The 18,788-nt window shown below is 35.6% G+C and overlaps 1 protein-coding gene across 1 annotated transcript; it reads right to left on the minus strand.

Annotated features, from left to right (window-relative positions):
- Positions 1-11,001: 11,001 nt before the first annotated feature.
- LOC145587803 (aspartate aminotransferase, mitochondrial-like) lies at positions 11,002-18,788 on the minus strand. The gene is made up of 10 exons (XM_081644482.1): positions 18,477-18,788; positions 18,258-18,343; positions 15,663-15,869; positions 15,389-15,494; positions 15,188-15,292; positions 14,920-15,092; positions 13,235-13,394; positions 11,727-11,822; positions 11,523-11,617; positions 11,002-11,427 (listed from the first exon to the last, which is right to left on the minus strand). The coding sequence occupies exons 1-10, from the start codon at positions 18,669-18,671 to the stop codon at positions 11,358-11,360; spliced, it is 1,293 nt and encodes a 430-aa protein (XP_081500608.1). The 5' UTR covers positions 18,672-18,788; the 3' UTR covers positions 11,002-11,357.

The following is an 18,788-nucleotide window of genomic DNA, read 5'->3' on the forward strand; positions in this document are numbered from 1 at the left end:
TACTATCTGAGTTCATAGTTGATTGTTTCGTTGTAAGGAAATCACAACTATAGTTGAAAGTTGCTCTCTTTCATTGTTCTTATCATGAGGTTTGCTCAGCCTTTGGTAACACCCGTCTCAGTGACTAATGGTATGAGATAGTTGTTCATGAATCTTAGTAGTATGAATATTTCATTATTTATACTGGCAACACAACAAATAGAACTTAGGCTTTAAATTGGTACTAAAATGGGGTACCAATTAAGCACAACTCTACGTGTGACAATCTACTGTACTAGAGTAGACAACCTTTAATTGAAAAGTAAACAGCCGTTAATTGAAAGTTAGATGTTCTCTGTACTAATTTGTCTCAACTCCAAAATACTAATCATCTTATATTGAATTATGGAAGGAATGAACGTAACAACAGATTACAGAGCTAATTGTACCATATCTGAATTATTGAGTTAGCCAGTCTAAATGTACCCGAAATTTCGTTGCTTGACATTGAGCTATGTTAAAAAACGGTACAAGCTGATTCTTATATCGAATGTGACTCATCACCTGGATGTACTCAATATGAACGACCAGGTTACCACATTGTCTATATGTCTAGAGCTCCAACTTCATTATATTTTGGATGATGTAATGTGAGTTCACGGTTTCTTACAAAATTTTAATAAATGGTGAACCATCAAGAAAAATCATGTGGCGTATTGAAGAGCTGTAGTTGTGGACTGTTGAAGAAGATTTTTGACATTGAAGAGAGGAGAAAATTGATGCAGTTTTTGTCAGGTCTTAACAGAACCTATGATCCTTTGCTCTGTTGAACAAGGCATATTACACTTTACAACAAGTTGAGCAGCAGCACAAATTGACTACTATAGCTTCTACTTTTGAGCCTAATGCTTTGAATACTATGAGAGGTGCTCCTAGACCTATGAATCAATTAAAAAAATGTGAATCATTCTCAGAATCCATCACATTTGCTTGCTCAGCTTCAAAGGAAAGAATTCAAGAGGTTTAGATCTGAACTTCTTTGTGATCATTGTAAGAGGATAGGTCATACTAAGGATCAGTGTTTCAAATTGATTGGTTATCCAGACTGGTAGACTAACAAACCTAAGGGTCGATTTGATCCAAAGGTTGCTGCACAGGTCAATTAGGCTGCAGGCATTTTGGGGCTTGTTCCTGGTGAATCAAGTCAGTCTAATACTACTGTTGAGCATGCTGCAATGAATCCTCAAGTGATTTCTTCAGTCTACAATGAATTCATGAAGATGTACAAGCAGATCAATGAAGGATGTCTTGCAGACAATCCATTGGCAGCAACTGTTTCAGCAGTCAATTTTACAGGTACATCTAACATTTCAAATTCTTTTCAATTTAGTAGCATGAATTGGATAATAGATACAGGAGCTTCAGATCATATGGCTTTTTGTTTGGCTTTATTTGCTAAATTAAACAGTCTAAAAACACCTATAAAAGTTGGTTTACTAAATGGTTCTATGTTAACAGTTACTCAAATAGGTGATATCTATCTTACACCTGATATTCTTCTCAAAAATGTCATGCACATACCAGATTTTAAACACAATTTGCTTTATGTTCGGAAGTTGCTTGATGATAATCATTTAGTTGCTATGTTTGAGAAGGATAAATGTCTATTTCAGGCCCTTACATCTAAGGAAGTGAAAGATGTTGATGCAAGGCAGTTTGGTCTATCTGTATAGATTTTCAGATGATGTTGCACATTTTATTTCTAGTTCTATTTCTAGTTGTAATAATCAACATGTTCTAACTACTGAGAACAATGCTACTTCTTCTGTTTCTACTACTATAAACATGAGTGTAATTCATGCTAGACTAGGACATGCTTCTTTTAGCAAGCTTAAACATATGTCAAGTTTGTTTCTCAATAATGAAAGTGTGATTTAGACTGTGAAGCTTGTATTTTAGCCAAACATCACAAATTGCAGTATCCTGTTTCTATTTCTCATGCTGCTATTGCATTTGATTTGTTGCATGTTGATCTTTGGGGTCCATATAGAACTCCATCTCTTAATGGAGCAACTTATTTCCTGACAATAGTAGATGATTATTCTAGAAACACTTGAGTTCATTTGATTCATATATAATAAGACTCAAGTCTTTTCTGTTCTTAAGTATTTCTTAGCATTTGTTGAAACTCAGTTTAAGTTGAGAGTTAAGACTGTTAGGAGTGATAATGGGACATAAATTGAGCAAGAATCTTGTGCTATTCTGTTTCATGAAAGCGGGATTGTCATCAAAAGAGCATTCCAGGGAACCCACAACAAAATGGGAGAGTGGAGAGGAAGCATAAGCATCTAGGTGAAACTACTAGGGCTATTAGATTTCATGCAATCAAATCTGCATATCAAGTTTTGGGGAGAGTGTATTCTTGTAGCTGCGTTTCTTATCAATTTGCTTCCCAGTTCAGTTTTGCAATGGAACACGCCTTATGAAATGCTTTTCAATAAGAAACCTATCTATGATCATCTCAGAACCATATGTTGTCTTTGTTTCCCTGCTTAGAAACCTTCTGATAAGTTTGCTCCTAGAGCTAGTAAATGTATTCTCTTAGGATATCCATATGCTCAAAAAGGATACAAACTGTATGATCTTGAGAATCATAAAGTGATTCTAAGCAGAGATGTTATTTTCAAGGAACATGTTTTTCCTTTTAAAGATCAAATTTTAGCATCTGATTCTTCTTCTCCTAGCTTACCACTACTAGAAAACAGGCCATTTCCGATGGAAAAATTCCGTCGGAAACACCCTAAAATCCGTCGGAAAACACTTTGTAGGAAAAAAGACCTTTTCCGACGGAAATTCCGTCGGAAACACTTTTCCAACGGAATTTCCGACGGACTTTTCCGTCGAAAGAGATTTTCCGGCACCTGAAAAGTCCGTCGTAAATTTCGACGGAAAACAACTCCGTCGCAAATTTCTGACGGAAATTCCGTCGGAAAAGTCAAAAAAAAAACCCACCCCTAAACCATACCTATTCTCCGCCCATCACCACCATCAATATTAACCCCACCACCACCGCAATTCACCCCCCACCACAACTGCAATTCACCCACCACGACATAAACCCCCCGACAACCCAGATCCACCACCGAAATCACCCCAGCCCACCACAACCGAAACCACCACCACTGATAACCCTAACCTACACCGAAACTACCCAACCAAACCCCACTACACTAAACTGAAACCACCAATATAACCAAAAATAATTAAATTAACCAAAACTTACACAAAAATTACCAGAAAAAATTGGCAACTAAAATTAGGCAAAAAAAAATCAAAAATTACCAAAACAAAACAACGAAATTACCCAATAAATTTAAAGAAATAAACAAATATACAATTATTTAACAAAATTTATAAACTAAAATCACAATGAAATAAAAAATTAACTATTTTCAAACTTAAAAAAAATAAAAAATAAAAACTAGATCTGGATGTTGTTGAGCCGTTGTTGTTGTTGTGCGTTGTTGTTGCGGTTGTGTTGTTGTTGTAGTTGTCGTCGGTAGTGTTGTTATTGTTGTTGCTGCCGGTATTGTTGTTGTTGTTGCGCCGGTGTTCGTTGTGGGCAGTGGTGGTTAGAGATAGGAGGGGAAGAAAGAAAGATGTGGTGGTGGTGGTTTGAGATCGAAGGGAAAGAAGAACAAAAGATAGGAGAAAAGGAAGAGGCCGGAAAGAGAAGAGGAAAGATGGAGAAAAGAGGAAAGAGAAGAGAACATCAAAGGCCAGAAAGAAGAGGAATGAGGAAAGACAGAGAACAGGAGAGAGAAAAGAGGAGGCGGAATTACGTGTCCGTCAGAACTTGTCCGTCGGAAATAGCCTGATTTCTTGTAGTGTACCTTTGGTTAATTCTGCATTGGTACCTAACAGTACATCACTCCTTTCTGATTTTTCTCATCTTGATAATCCTCTCATTTCTACTCTTGAAAGAGTACATACATCATAGTCCTGTTCTTGACAATATTTCTCCCAGTGTTCCAAACAGTCCTGTTCCTGCTAATTCTCCTGTTCCATCAAGTATTTCTTCTCCAATTCATGATTCAGCTCCTATTCATGCTCCTATTTATTCTCAACTCAAAATTTCTACTAGGATAAGATCTTTTCCTAAGAAGTATGATGGTTTCATTTTCAATAAACCTAGAACTTTTGCTCATTTAGTTTCTGCTAAGTCTACTACTATTTTGGACATTTTAAGTGATCCTTCTTTTAATTCCATTGATGATTGTTCCTTGCTTTCTTTGGCAAACATGCTAAATTCAAGTTCAGAATGTTCATGTTATAATGAAGCAAAGAATTATTCTTAGTGGGTTTCTGCAATGGATAAGGAGTTGAATGCTCTAGAATTGAATAATACTTGGGAAATAATTGGGTGTAAATGGGTATATAAAACCAAGCTGAATCCTGATGGAACTATTGAGAGACATAAATCTAGGCTTGTTGTTAGAGAAGATAAACAAGTTGAAGGGAAGGATTTCAAGCACACTTTTAGTCCTGTAGCCAAATTCACAACTGTAAGATTGATCATGGCTTTGGCTGCTACTAAGAATTGGGATATACAACAGTTGGACATAAACAATGCTTTTTTGCATGGTTATATTGATGAGGAGGTCTATATGAAGCCACCTTTAGGATATAAAATTGATTTGGAAAGGTGTGCAGGCTTAAAAGATCACTCTATGGTTTAAGAAAAGCTTTTAGGTGCTGGAATGTAGAGATTAGCAATTTTTTGGTCAGTTTGGGTTATGTTCAATCAAGACAGTATTATTCTATGTTTATCAGAAGTGTACAAGGCTCTTTCATTGTGATTGTGGCTCATGTAGATGATCTTTTAATCATTGGTAATGATTCCCTTGAGAATTCTTCTATCAAATCCAAACTAGATTCTGCCTTTACTATCAAAGATTTAGGGTCTTTGAAATATTTTTGAGAATTGGGGTTACCAGGAGCAATAAAGGTATATTGTTGAACCTGAGAAAGTATGTGCTTGACATGCTTCAGGAAACTCAGCTTGAAGACCGTAAATCAGTTGATTTTCCATTTCCTAGGGGTGTAAAGCTTAGTGCTTTTGATGGTGCTTTATTGCCTGATCCAATACGGAGATTGGTTGGTAAATTGCTTTATTTGAACATGACTCGACCTGATATATCTTATGTTGTTCAACAACTCAGTCAGTTTTTGTCTACCCTAAGAGAATCCCATTACAATACAGTGCTGCATGTTTTGAGATATTTGAAAGGCACATTGAACTTGGGTCTTTTTTATTCTTCATCTAGTTCTTTAGAGCTTACTGCATTCAGTGATGCTGATTGGGGCAATTGTGTTGATACTAGTAGATCTTTGACTAGTTATTACATATTTCTTGGTTCTTCTCTTATTACCTGGAAGACTAAGAAACATAAAATTGTTTCAAAAAGCTCAACTGAAGCTGAATATAGGTCTATGAGTTAGACTGCAAGTGAGATTGTTTGGTTGAAGAGGTTACTTTCTGAATTGCACATTGAGGTTCCTACTCCTATTCCTTTGATGTGTGATAATATTTTTAGCCATTCTTATTGCTAAAAATCCTTGTTTTCATGAGAAAACTAAACATCTCAGAACTAAACATCAGAAGATGGATGTTCATTATATCAGGGAAAGAGTATAAGAAGGTTTAATCAAGTTGTTTCATGTCAAGTCTGCCAAGCAGATTGCTGATATATTGACAAAGGCTTTAGGGGCTAATCAGCACAGAAATTTATCCTCTCAACTTGGTCTGATTGTTTGTTCAAGCTTACAAGATTGCCTGGTGTTTCTTCCCGGTCAATCTTGACGCGGGGGGGGGGGGGGGGGATGTTGAATGTAGCTTCTTCTGCAAGCTACTCCAGACTTCACACGCATTTTGCATGATGGAGTTTGTTATTATTATTTTATTATTATTTCTGAAATTTTGTTAGAGTTTGTTAGGAAGTTTCTAGAATTAGTTTGTTAGAGAATCTATTCTTTTATGATGTAATAATATCTATATATAGATTGTATTATTCTTCTTGTACTCTCAATTCATTCAGTCAATAAAATTACAGAAAATTTTCCAAAGTCTCTCTCTATTTCTTCTTCTCTTCTCTCTGAATTTCCTCTGTTCTCCGAACTTCAATAATCTATCACTATATACACCTGGATGTATAAGAGCATCTCCAATGGTTCAATTGTAAGGATTTGCTTGCAATATAAATAAAGTTCCTAGCTACATGCTTACCATTGGAGAACAAAAAATTGAGCAACATCCAAGCTAGTGTAACCCAAATAACCTACATGCTTGATTAAAAAAAAGACAAATAAACTCCACTCATATTATAATATGTGTACAATTATTTTTTTATTTTTTTAAATTTTATTTTTTTCAAATTACAAGATGTTATACCTTACCATTGGAACACTTTGTTGCTAAAAAGTGTTGTAGCTTATAAATTGATGTGGAAAAGCGAGCTACAATGACATTGTAACTTGCCATTGGAGATACTCTAAGTGACTCACACAGTCCCAAGTTTAATAATATTTTTTTTTTAAAATGTACATATTCAAATTGATTTATACTAGTATAAAATAATTTTTGGGTTTTTCAATATAATAAACCTCTTAATTTCACTTGTCTACATTGTGTAAATTCCATTGGTGGGGCCCACTCTCCATTTAATAATATATTTTTTTTATCGATTTGCTTGTTGGAAAATATCCCGTTGAAGGTTTTTGAAAGTAACCCAAAATCTTATACAAGTAAAATCAAGTAATTTAGAAATAAAAAACCTCATTTGTTCATTCGAGTAATCTTTACCGAAATAATTTCTAACACGCAAGTTGATTAAAAAAAATATTATTAAGTGGAGAGTGGGCCCCACTAAAAGAATTTGTTAATGGCAAAAAACTAAAGTGTATTTTCGGTTTGCACTGTGGAAAGTTTTAAGTGAAAGGACATAACAAGAAAAGTGAAATTTAGAGAGTTGTTATCTTGAAAAACCCTTTGTACTCTGTTTTTTATTTGAAAAATTATACAATACTCCCTTCATTTCAAATTACTCGCAACATTTTGACTTTTTGCACTATTCACACATTTTACTTTGATCATATTTTTAAGATATTATATAAAAGTCAATGTAATCATGTAAGATATTATTGGCTCTATTTTAATGTATAGCTTCATAATATAAATTTTTTATAGCTTTTATAAATATGTAATAAAAGATATCGACGATTAAACATATGCATCGGCAAGCGTGTCAAGTCAAAATGTTGCAAGTAAATTGGGACAGAGGGAGTAATACACAAATTTATCCTTTCGTAAGAAAAATAATCCTACTAAACCTATACCACTAACAATCAAGTTTGTTTACCCAAAAGGTACGAAGAAGCCGTGAAGGTAAAGGAATATCCACTTCCAAAGACAATAAGCATGACAATAAGCATGCAGATGGTGAGGTTCAATATAATTTAATCAAAATTAGTGACATAAAATTGCACATTTATACAACCTACAAAATAGGGAGAGGAATCAAATTCATAGAGTAGTTTTAAAATTCTAATATGTGTATGAATTGTATTCATCGATTGGTTATTGGTGCAGTGGTGATTGAGACTGCACTTGACTGAACCTAACCACCTAGATTTTCGAATCTGAATTAGCCTAAAGGATAAATCGGGTGGAACACCACAAAAAAAAATAAAATAAAAAATAATAATAAGTTGGGAATTTATCGATAATTTACGAATAAATCGGTGTAATAAATGTTTATTTATTGTCTTTTCTTTCCATTTTTAGCTTCTTATATGCAGCCCTTAGGGCTGCATATATCTTTTTCCTATTTATTTTTTTTTTTTTGGCGAATGATATGATTGAATGCAAAGGAAAGAAATGTTCATTGATGTAAAAGGTGAAGTCGTGAAGAAAATAACACATAGACGCACATGAAGTTGGACCTATGCTAGACATATTGGGGGAAAGAGGTTAAACAAAAGAAGAAAAAAAGCAGAAAATCTTGTGTAGGAAGCTCATCTCGTGCTTCGTCTTCATGGTTGCATTTCTTATGAGTTACTTCTTGTCGCTAGGAGGAACAGGAAGTTTGTTCTTGTTGATACTTTGATTGGAAGGAAAGAAGAAAGAAGGAAGGAGTGTCGTTCCCCTTATCCTTCCGTTGTTCCCCTTATCCTTCCAATTGATGCCTAGTGATTCTTTATGAGTTCATCTTCGATCTCAATCCTGAAAATGTTGACTGCTTCGAACGTCTTTAAACCCAGGATTTGCAACTGTTGCCTAGTGTTACTTGTACTCGGGTTAGAGATGACGATGAAGAGGTGCACCATCTCCTTTTCACTAGGAGATTTAACTATTTGGGCAGCAGTCTTCTTCCACCTATTTAAGTATACAGTGAACCCTTCGTTATCCTTTTGCTTAAGGATTGCTAGCTCACGGTGTGATGTCTCTTGTACTTTACACTTGTACCTCTCAACGAAGTGATAGGTGATGTCTTCATGTTCTTGCTATCAAGTGAGAAGAACCATTATCGGCATATATTTTCAAGTGAAAGACCAGGTTGTAGGTGGTTTAAACTTGGGGATGTCATCCGTAGAGAATTTCTCAAGAAGTTTTCCCCTTGCGGATAAGATGTCCATTGGTTCATCTTGATAGCCTAGTGTCAAGATCTTCCATCATATTTACTAATCTGTTTATAGTTTTTTAAAGCTTAACAAAATCTTCATGGTGGCCATTATGTGATGAAGAGATTGTTCTTTGAAAGGTAGTAGGACTTGGACTCAAGTACTGTGGAACAAAATAAGCTCCCTTACAAAAGTGAGAAAGAGAATTTTTAAAACAGATGGAAAATACTCCACTTATTCCTATTATGACGAAAAACAATGCATCATGCATGGTCCTAGTATAGGATTATAAACAATGTGGTGCGTGACTCGATGACAAAGTGTGTGTAACGTTTCAATAAGTGTGTGATTAGGTAAGATCGTATCGCTAGACATGAGGACAGCGTGAAAAAAAGATCAAATAGCACGAAAACTAAAAGACAAACTAACTCAATTTATTAATTTTGTCCAAATTTATTGTTTGTGCTATTTACTAGATGAAAACGGTCCATTAGGCAAACTTTAGCCATAAAATAAAATAAATCAACCACAACCAAAGACAATGAACACATGTTAAGGTTAGCAAACACAAAAGACTAAGAAAATGAACTAGAATTCTAGAAGAGGTAGACTCATGAGATAAGTTGACATGGATTAGAAGAGTAAGAGAAGTTGAAGATTGGCTAAAACTTATCTAAACAAGCTTGACACAAAAAGATCAAAATAAAATGGTAAGACACTTAAGATAGAATTTCTAAACCAGACAGACTATAGTATTTTTTTTGTCATATTTTTTGATTTGTGACTTTGATTGGGACAAAACCAGCGCCAAATGAAAGATAAACATGGGGCTAAAAATCCATAGGTGGGACGACATGTAACTCTTTCTAGAAATCCAACTATGACCGAAACAAAGTGATACTTATACAGCATATGGGAAAAAAAATTCGAGTTGACTCAAAAACGAAAATAAATATATGTACACAAAAGCACATTGTCACGCATGATGCAATGAAGTTCGCAACCTAGAGTCTTGGTTTTATGTTCATTCTGATGGTCGGCTTCTTAGGGTGTCAAAAGGATACCATGGTTAATAGTTTGGACGTGTTAGCAAGACAGTCTCCCTTGAGGGCATATGCTTACGGGCGACTCTGTGAGTTTGTAATGAAATCGAACTTGACTCCATGGCTTGGAGATTTAACATCTTAGACGAACTCTTATTCCCATGAGCGTTTTCGGGTTGGTAGAGCATAAATCCCCAATGCTAGCCACATACGTAGAACACGTACTATTGTGGCAATTAAAATAGGTAAGCTAAAATGCATATGCTTATGTGACAATGTCAATCAAACCGCAAAAAATACAATTCAAGAATCTTTCAAGTCTCATCCACTCTTCTCAATTATATAGAGATCACTCAAAAAAGTTACACATTATGAAGAGTCAGCGTTCCACAAAGGTCACGAGTTTAAATTTCACGCATCCCTCCTTTCCTTTCAAGTGAAATAATTAGCACTCGATAATGAACTCTCTTGTGAGGGAGCGTGATAGATTTCTTGTTTAGATCGGATGTGATAGAGACGTTAGAGCTAGCAAAAAGTCGTGTCGTGTCGTGTTCGTGTTTGGTCTCATGTCAACTTCGTGTTATTCAAAAAATTTATCAAAATTTATGTAACATGTAAGATAATTGCATAATTTGACCACTTTATCTAATCGGGTCGTGTTGGGGTTGATTTCGTGCAGTGTCGGCTTTGTGTTTTCTCTCAATAACTTCGTGTTCGTATCGTGTCAGTTTTGATCGTGTTGTCGTGTCGTGTTAGAGATTGCCAGCTCTAGATAGAGTATAAGGACATATAAACCAAACAAATTTCATACAAGCAATACAATGTTTCTTTCTTTTTTTTTTATATAAAAATAAGCAGTAACATTGTAAAATAAACCATAAGCACACTTGTAAAGTTGTGGTAAACAAGTTTCAACCCACCAAATTACGCAAATTCTTATATGTTGCTTATCACACGGGGTTATTTCTTTAGTGTTGCAAGGGTTACTCGGTCAATATTACAGCGGTTACCTCGTTAGTGGAACAGGGATTACACAATTAGAATTATAGGGGTTACTTGGTCAGTTACTCAGTATCAGTATTATAGAGTTACTCAAGTAGTGTTATAAGGGTTATCTTGTTCATTTACAATTAACGGCCACATGGTGTGACCAGCCACACACAAAACGTGGTACGAGAAAAGAGAACAAAGATGAAAAGTCAAGTATCCCAATTCCCTAAGGTCCTTGGTGCATCCTCTGAAATTTTTCGTCTCAAAGGTGTTGATAAATAAATTTTGTGGAAAAATAACACCCAAGGGATAAAAGGATTGAAAGGTTCAGCTTCTGCTTATTGAAATAAGTTCTGTAAGAATTGCAGCTTCTCAACACATAACAATATTTTTGCATTTTCCCCATAATTGCAGCCTTGCAGGGTAAAAACCAAAGACAAATCTAGTAAGCATAACTTCTAGCATCAGAACAGCTGAAGTTGAATCTTCCTGAACTCCCACGAATCACTACAACGTTAAAGGTCCCCTATCCTGATCTCATTTATCAGGGTAACAAAACCTTCAGATCAGATGTTTAAAACATCTATCTTATTGGCATATAAGAATACAACATTATTCTCTTCGTTATACATTTAACTCTGCCGCTTGGAGTGCCAATACACGCCCTTAAGATTTTGAGACCTCATGAATAGCATTTGCCAAATATTCGACATTCTTTGTTGTAACACCAGCCATACTGCACCGTCAGATAAAGGCATAAGATAGAGCTAACATTTGCCACAAACAACTAGCAAAGGTAGCTGGAAAAAACTGATTGTAAAACAGTATTACCTGATACGGCCATTCCGGGTCAAGTATATATGGAATTCATTGGTCAATCGATCAACCTGCTCAGGTGCCAACCCACTATAGCAGAACATACCAATCTGTTCATCCAAATAATAGGTTTATGAAATATTCTGACCGATGAGACATGTTTAATTACATAATTAAATGCATCAATTTTGCTGATTTCAAGTTCACAACTTTTTCTACCTGTTTAGTGATGTGTTCCCACGATAATGGTGACCCCAACTTCTCAATATTTTCACGTAAAGCTGTTCTCATTCCAATTATACGATCTGCCATGACCTGAAATTCATTTTATTTAAATGACTTGATTGCAAATAAAGTCACAGAATGAAATTCTTCATGATGATGGCATGAAAAGAACATATGGTATATGGTACAAGATAATCCATGTTGGAATTCTCCTTTTGTACTACCTGTTCTAACGGCATATGCATATATAATCAATCCATCCCCCTCTCTTACCAAGATGTGTGTGAGTGGGTGTGTAGAGAGTGAAGCATAATTTGAACAAGACATAAGAAATGTAACATTTCATGCATGCAAGCAGCAGCTTAGAAATGAGCCAGCTTCATTGATCTAACTCAAGTGTTTAGTCCCCCTCCCCACTCCCCCCTCTCCCCAAGTTTGTATGGGCAAAAAAGCCCCACATGCAACTAAAATACTAGATTTAAATTTAATGCACGATTTCTTTATGTGCAAATTTTCTTTAGGCGTCACCTAATTCCTCAATACAATTTTCTTTTATGTTTGTTTAAAATCCCGTTTTCCATTCCATTCTATCCCCTAGCTAACAGATTTACAGGAAAGTGTAAAGGCCCAACACGCAACTATACTAAGTTTGATGCCCACTTTCAATTTGTTTAAATTTGTATTAACTAGACATCACCTAATTTCTCAACAAAAACTTTATTTAATGTTGATTTAAAATCCTGTTTCCGTCTCCATTCCATCCCCTGCTAACGGGTTTACAGCAAGGTGCAATGGCCCTAACCTAGATGGAAAGATCCTCAATTCTAATGTATTCAAATTGTTTTGACTCAGCTTATTTTACCAGAACTCATTGTCGAGTGAATAAACGTATTTTGGTTGAAATACACTTAGTGTCATATGAAATAGTCCGAGATGATTTTTTCTCTTAACCAATCTGCAACTTTTGTCTGAAATAAGTCAAAATAATTTTAACACGACAGGGCCCTAATGCTCTAACAGGTAATTAAATTTAACTTTTGGTATTAACAAGTGCATGTTCTCTCATCTCTTTAAACTGATAAGTGCCATTCACCCCAGGTATGTAAATAAACAATGTGATTTACATGCATTGACATTCACACTTTGTTTGGAACTTTGGATAACAAATAAGGAAGGAAAGGAAGGGGAAGGAAATAGGAGGAAGGGAAGGGGAAAGAAAGGGAGGGGGGAGGTGAATTCCAATTTCCCTACAAATCTCTCCAATTTTGGAGGGATTATGTTTTTTAAAGGGGTTGGGAAAATGGATCCCTTCCTCTCCTTTCCCTTCCTTCCCCCAATCCTTTACCCAAACAAGAGAGTTTGGCCTCCTCCCTTTCTCTTCCCTTCTTTTCCTTCCATTTTCTTCTATCCAAACAAAGTGCCAAGTAACCAGTAAATATATATTGCAAAATTTGTGAACAAAAGAACCAACCAAGTAGCCTAGCTGCCTAGGCATTCCTTACCTTAACTTCCTTGAGCCACATATTTTTTAGATCTGGATCACTAAGGATAATTGAAACAAGAAGGGCACCGTGAACAGGGGGATTGCTGTACATAGGTCTTGCAATTTGTTGCAATCGAGTTTTTACTGCCACAGCTTGTTTCTCATCTTCACAAAGCACACTGCAGAATTGGGATCAGAAAAGAAGTCAGAGGAAAAGAACACGTCTACATGCAGTTCACATGATACATCACAAATCAGATATGATAAGCAACTCACTAAGGAGATCAAGCTAGGTGCTTTCCCTATTTCAACATTTTGTTTCAATATATACATGCATAGCCTAGCAGTCTGATTTTTCATCATATGTCTTGCTGTCAGAGTTTTTAACATGATACCTGGGAGATAGAAAATGAAGTCCCATACAGATGATTGGTAAACCTATGATATCAATTTCTAGACAAGAGCACAGTGACCTGGTAGATTTTCAGTTACTTTTAATATGACTCGGTTGGAAGGAGTTTGAAAGGATATGAAGCATATGGATTTAAGTGAGAATGAGGTATTTCATCGTAAGGGATGGAGCAGAACGATTTTTGTGGATGACTATACGGGATAATCACTTTTGGTTCATATAGCCGACCCCACTTATGGGATTAAGGCTTGATTGATTGATTTGTTAATACCCCCATAACCCGTATTCCTCGGTGTTGAGTCTTCTCTAACATTTTTTTCCTTGGGCAGAGAACAGTATTAAAAGAAAAGGTTAACACTCATTCACTTGTGAATCCACCTTATCTTCTTTTTTTCGTCTTCCCAAAATTCCATTAATGTTGTCTTCTTCCGGCCTTAAAAAATTAAATGACTAACCGACAAATCCTTTTCTCCTATATCCTTGAACTTTAGTATCTAACTCCACAAACTAATTTGCCACTATTGGCTTAAATCATCTGAACCATTTCACTTCTCTTTCCTTTGTAAGCCATAGCCATGTTCATTAAAAGAATTGCTTGAACATCTGCCTTGAGAAGTAGCTTCTTGATCAAAATCAAAATCATTCTATCCTCTCCAATGCTTTCACCTTATCCCATCACAGTTCCCACGCCAAATCAGATCCAAATTTAAGTAAGAATGAAAACGTCCAGGAATTTACTATAATCAGTCACAGAGAAACTTAAAAAAGAATGGCATTGGCCTGTTCCAACTTTAAATTTTGGGGTAAGATAAATCAAAGATTTGATGTTATCAATGTTTATCGTAGGGATGAGAGGAGAGCAAGCTTATTTTAGCCTTTTGACTCAATAATACTTGTCCTGCCAAGTGATGCTTTTGCAAAAGACTGGGTTTGAAAAAGAGGAAGAATATAAATAGGGTGATTCAGAAGGGTAAAACAGTCAATTCAATGAAGATATTAAGTAGTGTACAGAGTCCTGGGCATTGTTAATATTCCAAATGACTAAGATTTCACTTGAATTCAAAACTTCTGGTCTACTAAGAGATTGTTTGGAGAATAAAATTGCCAAAGCAAAATTTCTCATTGAGAAAAGAGCCATAAGCCATATGGACAAGAGTCGTATTGATCAACTCATTTCCATTTTAACATATCAATGCTATAACTATAAATGACTAATAAGCACAGAATCATAAAGCACAACAGAGAAAAGCATAACTAGACAGAGAAATTGATCAGAGTATGTAAACAATCACCTAAGACAGCCTACCCTCTGACCATAAAGACCCATATTTTTTGCGAAGGATTGAGAAATTCCAAGTAAATGACCATCTTGTAGAAAAATCCTAATGGCCTTTGCATCTTTTTCTGGGTCACCAGTAGCAAACCCCTGATAGGCCATGTCAAAGAAGGGAAAATGCCCCTTATCCTGGAAATAGTCCACAAGATTTATGATGATGCAATAGGAAAAGGGAGTAATTATGTAAAAAAATATACAAAGAAAGAGGTCAGTAAATTTCTTGCCTTAATCAGTTGCGAAATCTCTTCCCACTCTTCCTTTGTAGGATCAACCCCAGTAGGATTGTGAGCACATGCATGAAGCAAAAAGAAAGATCCTTTTGGAGCATTCTGAAAATTCAGAGTTACAGTGAAGGAGTGTTAGAGTTTAGCAACAAGTATCAATTCTTTTGGTGAAGAAAGAATGATGTTTCCAGCTTCATATACCTTAATGTCATCCATCATTCCTGAAAAATCTAATCCCTTTGATTCTGGGTGATAATAATGGTATGTTTTCTGTGAGACGTTTGCATCCCTCCAGATGTTATGATGGCTGTTCAAATATAGAATAATTCATCCAAATACTTCATAAATACATATAATCTGACGGTGTGATTGAGAAACAACTCAAATATGCGCATCAATTTTTTTGCGTAGGGAGAGGGGTGGTGATTTTTTTTTTTTTTTGGGGGGTGTTGTGGGGCAGGGGAGCTGAACTCACTTGGCCCAGGTTGGAACAGGAATGTAAATTTCAGATTCAGGTTGATAACGTTTCTGAAAGTCAGCAAAAAGTCGACATGCTCCAGTACCAGAAAGAGCTTGCACTGCTGCAATCCGTTTATCTTTTATAAATTCAGAATCTTCACCATAAGCAAGCTTCAATGTTTCCTCAACCATGTGGTTACTTCCACCCATAGGAAGATACTCCCTGTCAACCACAAAAAATGGGGTGAATTCATTGAGCACAAGAGTCAGTGATGTATGGTACTTAGCATTTTAAGATTGTTCACAAGAAACAAATGAAGACATGCCTCTAAGAAAGTCCAAAAGCCTATTACAAAGCATGATATTATAATACTGCCCAAATGAAAGTATAAGAGGAGGCAGTCAATGGATCTGCAATATTGTATAAGATATTTAGTGAAAAGACTTAATGTGTTCAATTCATGAGCCAGAACAGAAAATTAAATGTTGGCATGCAACCATACTAAGCCATGAATTAAACTGCTGCAAATTTTCATTCAAACAGGTAGCAGTCATATTTTGGAGAGACGAACGATTTGCTCAACAGTTGAGAAAGCTGGCCTTTTTTAATAATACACTCGCAGACTTGCTCAAGGTGTCTCATGTAGATTTTTATTTAACCTGGTAGTTGTAGGCTTAATTCGTGTTTTTGAGTTGTTTCATTTGGGAGTACTTCATGACATAAAGTACATGTCTTTGATTTGGTTAGCTTCACAGTTTGGTTAAATAAATAGAATTAATCAAATTGTTTAACATTACTTCAAAATATCAATTTCATTAAAATAAAATCAAAACAAAAAGCATTTAAGGCACGATAGTCACTATGTTTGACTAAACAAATTTAGCCAATAAGTTGAATTTATATTTCCGATAAGAGAGCATTTGGTCAAACTGAATTTCACTTCCTGAACTATTTATACAACCTTATTTTTTTTGTGAAATAAGTTAAATTCAGGTTAATAAGGCCTAAATTGACTAGGTAACATGCTCAGATTGTGTACCTTGATAGAGTTGTCACAAGCAAGTACTTTATGGAGCAAATAGTCACTAACAATTCGAAGATCATATGATTAACATTAGGAGCATGCCTGGATTGTAGGTAATGGAGGTGGGAAAAACAAGGGAGTAAGAATTCTGATTTTTTTTTTTTTTTTTTAATGCCTGATATGGAACTAAAATTACTAAAATTTTCAATGGGTAATGATTTCTAGTTCAAACAAGGGTAAAAATTACTCATCCCCCTCCCCCAACCCCAACACATGTAATCTTTTCCCCCCTTAACAATTTCTCATTCTCTCGACACATTTAGTGGTCCGTGAGTTGGTTTGCAAGGAGGTGGCGGGATTGCAGCAGTAACTTTGTGCAGTCGGGCATGCATGTGGCTTGAAGATGATTATAGGGAGATTTTACCCAAGAAATATTGCTTAACTTCAAGGATAGGAAAGATTATCCTTTTAATAATTCCCTAGCAAGCTTTCCCCGCAAGCTGTTTCTCCCTTCATTAGTCAAGGGAATATAGGCATGCCCTAGGTGCAATTCCTATTTCCTAATACATATTCTTTATGGAGGCTAAAGAACTACTAGATTGCTTTTGCTCTATGGAGCATCCAAAAGAGGTGTAAACTAAATACATATCTAGTACCCAACAGGCGAACAACAGATAATACAGAACAAAAAATGACAACAAAAAAATCAAATTTCTAGCATAAGCTTGAATGAAAACAAGGAGCACCTATGATGGATTACACATACCTTAAGTCCTTAAAGCAAAGTCGCACAAAAATCAAACCACAAAAGTAGTCAAAGTACGAGTACACAGCATGACAGCAATGGCATACTTCAATGGGTCAAGTTACCCGAATTTAATTTCTATACACAAGCTTCTCTCTTATTTACGACCCTTGCTTTGTTCCCTACCAGATTCTAAAGTAGGTTTTCAATGTTTCATCCTCATTCGGAAAAAGGGCACATTTCCACAAGTTTATCACCTTAATTTAACTAAGATCCATGGGTATTTGAAGTAACAATCAATCAATTAAAGCCTTAATCCCATAAGTGCGGTTGGCTACATGAACTAAAAATTTGAAGTAACAATGGAAATACAAAATTAAATAAACCAAATTACAAAAAATCTCTTGTTGAAAGCTTACTGTACATGTATTTATACCAGCTTCAATTAAACCAAATTACTATCTCCGTTAACTTTTAGTTGCAACTTTGGAATATTTTATATCTCACAAATAATACCCCAAAGTTGCAACTAAAAGTTAACGGAAGTAGTACATGTTTGTAAATCTTCAAAATACTTTCACTAACTTATCATTACAAAAAACAGTATAATGCTCAACAACACATATTAGTTAAACATCTTTATCCTATTAAACATCTCCCAATTATACTAATTAAAAACAAGAATTGGACAAAATTTGTTTGAGTTTCTGCGTCTAAGCTACCCCACATGCATCCATAACTCCAAAAGCAACATATAAAAATTATAACATTAATTCACATTTCATAGCAAATAAACATTTATACATTACAAAATATAGAAATTCAAAAACAGAGGACTTACATGTTTAAATTACCAGCAATTCTAGCTTCAGCTTCTCGTACACAATTCAAAACAACTGGTTTCCCATCATCATCTCGATAAGCACCCTGAAAATTCATTCATAAAACCAACCCAAAACCAAAAAAATCACAAAAATCAAATTAAATTCTGAGAAATGAGCAAAAATCAAAACAAATCGAACCATGCATGAATCATAAGCTAAGTATTAAGAAAACATACAACTCCAACATTGACTTTGTTAGGAGAAGGATCGGCCAAGAAAGCTTCGGTGACACCAAGAATAGGGTCTTTGGGAGCCGGATCCACATGACCCCACCACGACGACGACCACCGAGCTCCGGCCATCAACGGTGGAGTTCTGGAGGTGACTGCTCGTGAAATGGCGGAGGATGTGGCTCGTAGTGCTGCCGCCATTTTTGGATGAATTTGAAGGTTTTGAGAGAGAAAATAGGGGTGGATTCTGAGGAAGACGATGACAAAAAATGGTGGGGTTTTTTTTTCAGATTTAATTTAACGGATTGTGTGGGTGTT

Source organism: Chenopodium album, chromosome 17 (assembly GCF_948465745.1).
Source record: "Chenopodium album chromosome 17, dcCheAlbu1.1, whole genome shotgun sequence".
Taxonomy (NCBI): domain Eukaryota; kingdom Viridiplantae; phylum Streptophyta; class Magnoliopsida; order Caryophyllales; family Amaranthaceae; genus Chenopodium; species Chenopodium album.